Here is a 10,657-nt window from a genome sequence, read left to right as displayed (position 1 = left end):
TTCTCACCTCCCACCCACGGCCCCCAGCAGTTTCCTGGCCCCTCCCCGCCGAGTGTGAGCCCTTGGGGGAGGGGTCTGGGCGGAGCTGGCTCCCAGGAAGGGGCGTGGCCTCGAGCAGCCCACGTCTCGGGGCGGGGCCAGACGGGAAAGGGCTGCTTGTCCAGGATTCCCCGCCCAGGGGGTACATGGCGTGGGGGGGCTGCCAGCGCCCCTGCCCTTTCCCACCAGCTTATCCTCATGATTGCCCCCAGCGCGACCCGGAGGGGCCGGTGTGCAGAGGAGCAGAGTTGTGGGTGTGTCCAGAGGTGAACCCTCTGTTCAGGGTGACCAGGAAAGTGCCCCTCCACTTCCAGAGCCTCCCCAGCAGCGTGGGGGAGGAGGCTGAATTTAATAGCTCTTAAAAAAAAGATAATAATAAGTGTTGGCGAGGACGTGGAGAAGTTGGCCCTCTCACACTGGCTGGGAATGGAAGGTGGAAACGCTGCTGAGGACAACAGTCTGGCAGGCCCTGAAACTGTCACCCCGTGATACAGCAAGTCCACTCCTAGGTGTAGGCCCAGACCGAAAACACATGCACACAAGAAACGTGTACATAATGTTCATAGCAACAGTAGTGAGTAACTAAATGTGATGGGTGAGTAACTAAATGTGGTCATACAAACGCTGTTATTCAGCCATGAAGAGGACTGAAGCCCTGATACCGGTAAACCTTGAAAATGCTCTGACAGAAATGGTGATGCAAATATATTTGACAGTTCATAAAAAACCACTGACTAGTACATTTTTAAAAAGATTTAATTTATGCATACAGAACTGGGGTACAGGCCAGAGGTGCGGACGATGAGTGGGTTCACCAGAGACAGAGTGGGGAGAAGAACAGGCAGATCGACAAAGTACACTGCTGTGGGGAGCAGTGGGCGGGTCAGGAGAGGTCTGCCGCGCCATGTGGTCACCTCCCAGGATCAAACTGGCACTGAAGCAGCTGCCGCTAGCTTGCAGAGCTGCGCCTTAATCCACTGTGCCACCAGGGAGGGCCCTGATTAGTACATTTTAAAAGGGTGAACTTCATGGTGCGCGAGTATATCTTGAGAAAGCTATTATTCTTAAAAAGTAAAAGTTTTTGATGATCAAGACCTCACTGTTCAGGGCCTCCTTTGTAATGTAAGGGGCTAAATCTCAGCACTATGAAGCTACCCCAGCCACTGCAGCACGAGTTCGATCCTTGGCCAGGGAGGGACCCACAGGGCACAGCAGACCCCTCCTGTCTCCCTGCTGCTCCCCTCAGCAGCGTACTTCACCGATCTGCCTGTTCTGTTCCCCAGGCTGTCTCTGGTGAGTCCTCTCACTGCCCCTGCACCTCTGGCTCATACCCCAGTTCTGTATGCATAAATAAATAAATCTTTAAACAAAAAAAAGGGGGGGAGAGTGGGCAAAGACGCGAAGCCCCAAGACAGCCCTTCACTTGGTGGTTTCTGCAGCTCCACCCTCAGCCCCTCAGCAACTTCTGCAAGGCTTCCTGTCTCCCACAGTTGGCTTCGTGGCACCATGTTACAGATGTTCTCCTGTCTCCTGCCCCTGTGGGTAGCAGGCCTGGCCCAAGGCACACAGGGCTCCCGTGCAAGTCAGGTGAGTGCCCCGTCCGTGCCCACATCTGTTGGTGGTAGAGGTGGGTGGGGGCTCCCCCCTTCATAGGGGCTGAGGAATGCCATGTCTCAGGGGAAGCGCTGCGGCCAGAGAGATGTGCCAAGCTCACACAGGGAGACAAAGCAGGCTAACTGGCCGGTCCACTGGCCCAGTCCTGGTGGGAGTCAGTGTGACCCCTCACCTGCTCCAGCCCCTCCAGCTCCCTCCTGTGTTCCTTGCCAGGACCCAGGTCCCCAGCCTCTGAGCCTGAGAGAGGTCTTCACGCTGTTCCAGATCCAGCACAACCGAACTTACTCAGACCCAGCAGGTACCCCACTTTGTCTATTCCACCCTCTCCCAAATGGATGTAGGAGCTGAAGAGGAAGGAGCCAAATGGCAGGCGGGTCCAGTCCTGAGTCCCTGCCTGCATGAGTGGGGACTTGGTCACTTTTGTTTTTTTAAAGATTTATTTATTTGTGCATGCTAAACTGGGGTGCAGGCCAGAGGTGCAGGGGCAGTGAGAGGATTTGCCAGAGACAGAGTGGGGAGCAGAACAGGCAGATAGACGAAGTATAGTGCTGAGGGGAGCAGCGGGCAGGTCAGGAGGTCTGCAGTGCCATGCAGTCACCTCTAGGGCAGGGATCGAACTCGCACTTAAGCGGCTGCAGCCAGCTTGCAGTGCTGCATCCTAACCTGTTGCGCCACCAGGGAGGGCCCCTTGGTCACTGTTTAAAAAAATGTATTTTTGTATACAGGACAGCCAAACTTGGCCTGGGGAACTGGCCAGAGACAGAGTAGGGAGCAGAACAGGCAGAAATCCACTGCTGAGGGGAGCAGCAGGGAGAGGTTTGCTGTGGGTCACTCCCTGCCAGGAGACAGAACTTGTGCTGAGTAGCTGTGGACAGCTTCAGTGCTGAGACTTAACCCCCTGCACCACCAGGGAGGCTTGACTTGGTCACTCTTGGCCACGAGCCTGGAGAGGGGTGGCCGCCACTGGGCTGCGGCTTAGAGCAGCCCTTGTCTCCAGAGTCCCTTTCCTGTGATTCAGGCTGTGGGCAGGGGCTGCCACCTAGTCAAGGGTCCATCCAGCCAGCTCCTGAAGAAACCTGTTTTGTCCCAGAGCCAGAACTCCCTGTCCTGGCTGATGCCAGGAGCCTGGCCTCCGCCACCCCCTCCCAGTTCTACCTGCGGTCAGAGGTAAAGACAGTAGAGGAGGGCAGCAGGAACTGGCCTCCCACCCTGTCTCTCTGCCTTCAGAACCTTCATTTGCCCAGTGGGCAGACACCCCATTCCTGCTTCCTGGGAAAACCCAACCCTAGGTGGGTTTCCACAGCGGGGCCTCCACAGGCCCACAGGAGCCAGTGCTCACCTGGGCAGGTGTGAGAGGATGTCCATAGCGGCTACTGCCAGTCCCAGGGGGCTTGGGATGCGGCCTAGAGACACCTCTTTTATGGTCCAGAGTATGCTCGCCGCCTGGAAATCTTCGCCCACAACCTGGCCCGGGCTCAGCAGCTGCAGGAGGAGGACCTGGGCACAGCTGAGTTTGGGGTGACTCCATTCAGTGACCTCACAGGTACTGTACCGCCCTGGGCTAGGTGGTGGGTGCAGAAGCAGACAACGGCACTGGCAGGCCGGCAGGCCAGGCACCCTCGGCTTGCATCTCCCGGAGGGGCCTGAGGACCCTGGTGCTCGTCCCCAAGACAAGCATGGGGCAGGACGACTAGAGGATGTGCCCCAGTCCAGCCACAGGTGCAGAGGACGCACCCCAGCAAGGGCTGGGGCTCAGCGTTTGTGCGTCTGTCTCCTGGGGTGCTGTGGGGACACAGCAAGGACGCAGATGGCTGGAGGGGGAAGGGCAGACTATGGGGGGGCAGTGAGGGTCTTATTTTGACCTTGGTGGTCCCACGTGTCCCCCAGAGGAGGAATTTGGGCAGCTCCATCAGACGGCCCCGGGGGAACCCCCCAGTATGAGGCGCGAGGTATGGCCCGAAGAGTGGGGGCAGTGCACGCCCGCCTCCTGCAACTGGCAGAAGCAGCCCGGCGTCCTCTCCCCTGTCAGGAACCAGGTATGTGTCCCCACGCGGGCCCAGAAGCGCCCGGGGGAGGTGGTGGGAGATGGGCGAGGCGGAGCCCCCTGAGCCTGCCCCGACCTACTAGGGCAGCTGCGGGTGCTGCTGGGCCATCGCGGCAGCGGGGAACATCGAGGCCCTGTGGGCCATAGATCACCACCAGCCCGTGCAAGTCTCTGTGCAGGGTATGGCAGGGCAGGGGGGCGGGGGCGGGGGGTGCCTGGGGGCAGGACTGGGCCTGGCACCCATGGTTTCCTTCCTGCCACAGAGCTCATAGACTGCAGGAGATGTGGGGACGGCTGCGAAGGCGGCTGGGTCTGGGACGCGTTTGTGACCACCCTCACCAACCGTGAGTGCCGCCTCCGCCTTGCCTCTGGGCAGCTGCGGGCAGGCGGGAGCCAGGCGCTGAGTCCCTCCTCTCCCTACTCCCAGAGGGCCTGGCCAGTGAAAAGGACTACCCATTCACCAGGAACTTCAAGAAGCAGAGGTGTGAGGACAACAGGAACAAGAAGAAGGTGGCCTGGATCCAGGATTTCATCATGCTGCCGGAGGATGAGAGGAGTGCGGGCAGGCTGCAGCGCGGGCGGCCGCGGGGGCCAGAGTGGGAGAGATGGAGGCCGAGATGGGGGCTCGGCGCGGGGAGGAGACAGGCAGCCAGGGGCTGAGTTGGGGCCCGGGGCAAGCAAGCTCTGATAACCCCTTCCACCCCTAGAAATCGCCTGGTACCTGGCCACCCAGGGCCCCATCACTGTGACCATCAACATGAAGCTATTACAGGTGGGCTGGGCTGGGTGGGGGAGGGGAGAGGGGAGGAGGCCCAGACTCAGCCCGCGCTCCCCCTGCCCCCCCAGCTGTACAAACAAGGTGTGATCAAGACCACACCCACCCAGTGTGACCCCCAGCATGTGGACCACTCTGTCCTGCTGGTGGGCTTTGGGAAGGAGAAAGTGGCAGCCTCGTCCCCCCATCATCTTGCCCCTGGCCATGCCCTTCCCTACTGGATCCTGAAGAACTCCTGGGGGCCTCAGTGGGGTGAGGAGGTGAGCTGAGGGTGATCTTTGGGGGTGGGAAAGAGCAGGCCTCTCCCTGCCTTCTGGTCCCAATGCACTTTAACCTCCCAGGGTTATTTCCGGCTACACCGAGGGAGTAATACCTGCGGCCTCACCAAGTACCCATACACTGCCCGAGTGAGCAAGCCAGCTAAGAAGCGGCCAGTCTCCTGCCCTCCCTGAGCCTGCCAGTGGCCTGCCTGCCAGTCCCACTCCGGGGTTGTACCTGTTACCTACTCTCCCTGCTATGGCCTGAATAAATTGTGATCCCAACTTCAGGTGGGAAAACGGTGGACAGGGAGCGGGCAGACATCCTGGTCCCTTCGGGCTGACGCACATGGCCTCACGCACGTCCCTGGACACACACATGCACACCACTCGCTGGCGCAGACTGTCTGAGGACCCGGCACAGGCTCCTCCAGTCATGGCAACTTTATTGTCCAGGCAGAGTGGCGGGGGCCTCAGTCGTGGTAAAGGCGCAGCAGGCAGCCACGGAGGGTGCCCATGTAGCGGTCCCAGAGGGCCTGGTGCCTGCAAGGGGAAGAGGGACACTGATGGGCAGAGGACAGGTGGCCCACATGCCTCTGCTCGTTCAGTGCTCAGTGTCCTGCTGTCCACGTAAGTAGCCCCTGCTCACAGAAGTGGAATCTGAGGCACTGTGCAGCCACAGCTCCTAAGAAGTGGAGCTAGGACTATGGTTCACATACTGCCGCAGGGGAGGGGACAGGGAACCTGGAGTCTGCAGGAGTGCTAGGCCCTGGCAGGTGAGGGGCTAGGGCCAGGCCAGGCTGGTGGGGGCCTGGGATCTCACCGGAAGCCATCCAGGGAGTGGACAGAGGCTGAATACTGATTCAAGAAGAGTCGCACGTCGTTCAATGGCCAGTGGTCAGAGCGGCAGGGTTCCACGAACTGAGGATGGAGGGAACACTGGGGGCTGGCTCACTGAGTGGCAGACCAGGCCGGGACTCAGGGGCAGGCAGGACAGCTCACCTTCTCCACGAGGTCCACGAATAGGTCCCTGACGTCCTTATTATGGGTCAGTTTGGCGGCCACATTCACTAGTCCCCGGGACAGGTTCTGTAGGGCAGGGAGCTGGGAGTTCTGAACACAGCCCCCCAGGCTGGGGCTGAACCAGAGGCCCAGGAAGGAGCGGACCCTGCCCAAATCGAGCCGCCTCCCGCCACAGGCAGAGAGCGGCGGCGCCACCTGCCGGCCAGTATGGGGGTGCGGAGCTGCAGGTGAGAGGGGCCCAGGGACAGAGGCTGGGTTGGGCCACAGACCTTAAAGTTGGCTTCCATCTCAGAGAAGACACTGAGTTTTCCCCGGAGGGCGGTGCACACCAGGCTGCAGGGAGAGAGGGTCAAGCCTAGAGCCACCTGGGCTCCCATTTCAAGCCCAGCCCCAAGGAGCTCCCCAGGGTCACCTCTTGTGCAGGTCCAGAAGGTCCTTGTCGGCCACTAGCACCTTGAGCTCCTTCAAGTCCTGGAGAAACTCCTTGTCTAAGTCCATGTCCATGTCGTCCACCTGGGAGTCTGAGTGAGGTCCATGCAGGGAGTCGGGGTGGGGAAATATCCTGAACCTTCCTGACCCACTGGCTCACTGCATCCCGAGGCGGTGTAAGAAGTGGGTGTCATGAGGTGGAGTGACTTGCCCCAAGTCAGAGAAAGCTGGCCTCGAATGCACACAGGGCGTGCGGGGGAACCCTGAGCTATGAGCAGAGGTCGCTGCTCCGAAGGATAAAGGGTGCTGGGGGCACACAGGTACTGGCCGGGAGCCCAGCCCTGGGCGGTGGGGAGGGGTCCGGGCACCTGGGTCAGTGGGGGCCTCACCGACGGCGCCTAGGGTCCAGTTCTGGATCATGAGCTCGGCACAGAAGGCAAAGTCGCCAAAGCTCAGATACTGCAGTTTCTTCTTCCCTGTCTCAAAGCGGTTGTTGGCAAAGAAGACGATGGCGGCGTAGTCTCTGCATGGAGGGCGTCAGGCTCAGAGATGCCTTCTGGGCACAGTTCCCACCTGCCTCAGTGGGCTCCATCTGGCCTCTCCGCCCTCATTCACTGAGTGATGGGATTCAAGTCGCCTGTCTCTAGGCTTCCCCACCTGTGCAAAGCCAAGTGTCCAGCCCAGTCTCTGAAAGGGCACGGAGCGCCCACAGGGGTGAGGCTCCGGTCCCCAAGCACTTGTTCAGCCTTAGGGGCTGGGCTGTACACTGACCGCAGCACTAAGCTCTGCAGGCAGGTGGCCAGACCGGGAAGCAAACCAAACCCCAGCGCAGGAGTGAGAGAACCTTCCAGGCACAGCCAGAGGTGCGATGGAGGGAGGCAGAGCCGCCACAGGCCCCTCACCTGGCCAGCCGGTCGGAGAGGAGGAAGTGCTGCTGGATGTTATCCACCAGGGAGCCCCGCATCTCCTCCACCACCTTGAAGACTCGCTTAAAGTTGTCAAACTGCAGGGCAGCGGGCGCCGGTCATTGCGTGTTCACCGGCGTGTTCACCGGCTCGCTGCTTGAACATCCCTCCCCACCGACAGCTGAGCACTTCAGTCAACTGACGCTGACTCAGTTTCTGTTAGTCCTTCCAACTCTGAGTGATTAGTATCTGTTAAAATTCCAGATATCCCTAGCTTCTGCCTCAAAGGCTGATCCCTCCTGTCTGAATTTACCCTATTGTAGTATCATGCTCGCAAGTTTTTCACAGGCTTGGGCTGACACTGACCCTCTGGCAAAGGCTCGGGGAAGAAAAAAATGATCAAAGGCTAAACCCTCCCCAGCAAGCTTGCCAGAGACAATGGCAAAACGTAAGACAACGGCAAAACGTACGAAAGGCCAGGAGAAAGGTTACTTCTCCCAGCACCACCAGAGGGGCTTGTGGAGGTGGGATGTGACATGGCAAGTATGGAACACCCCCCCCCCAGCAGCAGCAGGAGCAAGAAAGCCGGGGTGGGAGAAACAGAGGCAGGGGCCAGTCACAGGAGACTCTGAAGGTCAAGTCAAGGAGTGTGGCTGTGGCTGCTATCCAGGAACCAGAGGGAGCCAAGGGAGGCTGATGAGCAGGGTGGAGCTATGGTCACTCTGACCAATGAGTAGGAAGGGGCCACCAGGGGCCAGGAGACTGGGTGTGAAGTCTGCCACTATCAGAGGTGGGAGGGAGGCAGGGGCGGGGGCGGTGGCCACAGGATTGGAGCGAAGCTGCGAACACAACTGGGATGCTCTGCTGGGGTGAGGGGTGCAGGGCGCACCTGTCTCCGGCAGCTCTTGAGGGTGATGTTTGTTTTGGTGCTGATGTCGTCCAGGTCTTTCTTGGTGCCCTTGGACAGTTTCTTGCCCAGGACCTCCCGCACAAAGGCCTCATCAAAGGCGTAGTACCTGCGTGGCGGCAGAGGGCACCACTGACTTTCCAAAGAGGAGAAACGGGTCCTGGTTTGGCCCCTCCTGCTCTCACTTTGCCCGTGGCTTGGGTAAGTCCTTTCCTCCCTGGACCTCAGTTTCTGCCCGCCAAATGGGCATATGGCCGGGCGACCCCGCCACCCCGCCGATGAGCACCTCTCGATGAGCAGCGCTTGTCGGGAGGGCGGGATCTGGAAGATGAGCTGGTGCAGCAGCTTGGGCGGCGCGTGCAGCAGGCGCTCGAGCATGTGGAAAGTGCGGTAGTGGTCCATGGTGTCGCTCTGCAGCACCGCCGCCGTGGCGCCCGTCTGCTCCAGGATTCCCGAGCGCACCCTCAGGCCCACGGCGTCGCTCACTGGGGAGCAGTGCGGGCATCAGGCCCCGCCCCGCGGGGATTCCAGCCCGACCCCGCTACGTCCCAGGCTCCCAGCGCCGCTCACTTCCCGACAGGGCGCTCGACCCGCCCCGCCTCCTCGCCCAGCCACAACCACCGCTCCGCCCGCGGGGCTCCCCGGGCGGCCCCACAGACCGGAGTAGCCATCCAGCCAGAGGCGGTACACATCCTCGTCGATGAGGGTGGTGTTCCCCACGAAGATGTCCAGCTCGCTGGTCATGGCGACGCCCGAGCCCGGGCGCGGCCGCAGCGCCCCAGCAGGAGCGAGCACTGCCCGGGCCGGGCGCGCCGCCTCCCGGCCACTTCCGGGAGTGCCGAGATTCCGTTCCGGGCACCCGGAGCCCTGGAGGGACCACTTCCGGCGTGAAGCGCCGCGGCCCCTCTTCCCTGCGGGAGGGGTTCTCCGCTCTCAGGTCCGCTCGCTGGGCCCCGCGCCGCCGCAGGGCTGTGTGCGGGAGGGCGTGCTAGGCCAGGGCTCCGGCGGTCCGGCAGGTTTGCCTGGCCTGGCAAGCTTCGCCCTCACTGCCACCCGCTTTTTTCTCCCACTGTGTCTTCCCTTTTCTCTCTAGCTGGATCTGTGTACCAAATCTTTTCTCTACAGTAAAGTGCCCAGCCTCCCAGGGTCCTTGCGGGAGCCCCCTCTGTCCATCCAACAGAGGAGCACCTACTCCCTGGTGTTCACCACCACCACCTTCCCACTCCCCCTACTCCGCCTGGAGCTAATGAGCTGTCCTCCGCAGCTCAGAGCCGGACCTCCGGGTCTGCATTCAGAGGCAGCCTATCTGGGAGTCTTTTTCTTGCCCGATCTGTTTTCGTTCCCGAGTTCCTAGCTCAGTGACAGCCTCCATCATCCACCCAATTATCTTAGCTTAAACCTGGGCTTTCTCTTGACTCCTCTCTCTCCACATTGAGTTTTGCTGATTTACCTCGTGAATATTTCTAGTGTGTTTTGTCCTCTCCACTCCCATGGGTGCGGCCCCAGCCCAGTCTTCTGCAGAGCTCTCCTTTCCCATTAACAGCTTTCTCACTCATCTCTGAGCTGCTTCCCGCCCCATGGTCCATCCCACATTGAGGAACCTGAATAAGCTCTCTTTAACCTATTTTAAAATGCTACTTTTCTTGCTTTATTTGGAGCCCTCCCAGGTGGTGCAACAGGTTAAAGCGCAGCACTATGAAGCAATCTGCAGCCATTGCAGCACGAGTTCCATTCCCCACCAGGAGTGACCCACAGGGAGCCGCAGACCTCTCCTGACAGGCCCGCTGCTTCCCTCAGCAGTGTATTTCAGTCAGTCGGCCTGTTTTGCTGCCCACTCTGTCTCTGGTGAATCCTCTCACCCCCTCCCCAAACCTCTGTCCTGTACCCCAGTTCTTGTATGCATAAATACATAATAAATCTTAAAAAAAAAAAAACACAACTTCTTACTGGACTATGAAAACCCTCTCCAGACAAGTTCTGAAAGCCCGTGATTTTCTGGCTTCAGACTACCTTTGTTGCCTCACTCCCTCTAACCACTTTTCCACACACCTGCCTTTCAAAACCATCAAATGCTTCTCCCAGCCCTCCTAAAGCAGCTAGACACTTGACACAGACATCTCGTCGTCTGATTCCCACTCCCTGAAATAGCTCTTTGTACGTGGCAAAGTCTGTACATCCTTCAATAACCCTCTTGGTCTCACCTCTTCTAGGAAAACTTTTTTTTGGGGGGGAGGGAGCCCTCATACAGGTGGTCCTGACCACTTGCTTCTAAACTCCCTTACGAAACCCGCGTGATTACGACCTCTGACACGATTAAGATTTTGAGTTTATGTCCGCATGGATCTTGCATGTAACAAAGGTTTACTGAACCAATGAATCCGTTGTGTGCTCCTTTGGGATACAAGCTAGGACATCTGGATTCGGGGTTCGGAGGAGCGGGGAGCCAGGGAACTCCGCTCTGGAGAGCCGAGGGCACACCGGAAAGTCTGGAGGCCTGAACTCGAACTTGAAGAGGCTTCGACCTGGGAGGTGCTGTGCGCGCCCAGTCTAGGGCTGACCAGGGGAAGGGGGTGACCGCGAGTCCAGAGCCCCGCGGGCCGTACTATCTCCGTGCTGGGCGAGGAGGCCGGCGCCCAGGCCACGCCCATGTCCGGGCGCCTCGCG

General features: G+C 59.7%; 2 protein-coding genes across 5 annotated transcripts; one reads left to right on the top strand and one right to left on the bottom strand.

The window, feature by feature from the left end:
- The first annotated feature begins 1,374 nt into the window (after window positions 1–1,374).
- On the top strand, window positions 1,375–5,030 carry CTSW (cathepsin W). Its single transcript, XM_012725576.1, is given in 9 exon segments — window positions 1,375–1,626; window positions 1,867–1,951; window positions 3,083–3,196; window positions 3,541–3,689; window positions 3,781–3,877; window positions 3,961–4,041; window positions 4,125–4,253; window positions 4,405–4,469; window positions 4,544–5,030. Coding segments are annotated over 9 exon segments (1,182 nt in total). The 5' UTR covers window positions 1,375–1,545; the 3' UTR covers window positions 4,925–5,030.
- Window positions 5,031–5,123: 93 nt separating this feature from the next.
- FIBP (fibroblast growth factor (acidic) intracellular binding protein) lies at window positions 5,124–8,821 on the bottom strand. 4 transcript variants are annotated; one of them, XM_012725574.1, is made up of 10 exons: window positions 8,653–8,821; window positions 8,280–8,478; window positions 7,976–8,102; window positions 7,084–7,184; window positions 6,550–6,704; window positions 6,165–6,273; window positions 6,022–6,085; window positions 5,732–5,842; window positions 5,553–5,650; window positions 5,124–5,272 (listed from the first exon to the last, which is right to left on the bottom strand). In XM_012725574.1, the coding sequence occupies exons 1-10, from the start codon at window positions 8,735–8,737 to the stop codon at window positions 5,203–5,205; spliced, it is 1,119 nt and encodes a 372-aa protein (XP_012581028.1). In that variant the 5' UTR covers window positions 8,738–8,821; the 3' UTR covers window positions 5,124–5,202. The 4 variants fall into 4 exon arrangements, with proteins under 4 accessions (XP_012581028.1, XP_004682670.1, XP_012581029.1 ...); XM_004682613.2 differs by having other exon boundaries at window positions 5,732–5,818; XM_012725575.1 differs by having other exon boundaries at window positions 6,571–6,704.
- Between the last annotated feature and the right edge of the window lie 1,836 nt (window positions 8,822–10,657).

This window comes from Condylura cristata, unplaced genomic scaffold (assembly GCF_000260355.1).
Source record: "Condylura cristata isolate star-nosed mole 26May11 unplaced genomic scaffold, ConCri1.0 scaffold00015, whole genome shotgun sequence".
Classification (NCBI taxonomy): Eukaryota; Metazoa; Chordata; class Mammalia; order Eulipotyphla; family Talpidae; genus Condylura; species Condylura cristata.
This window is presented reverse-complemented; position numbering and strand designations above follow the sequence as displayed.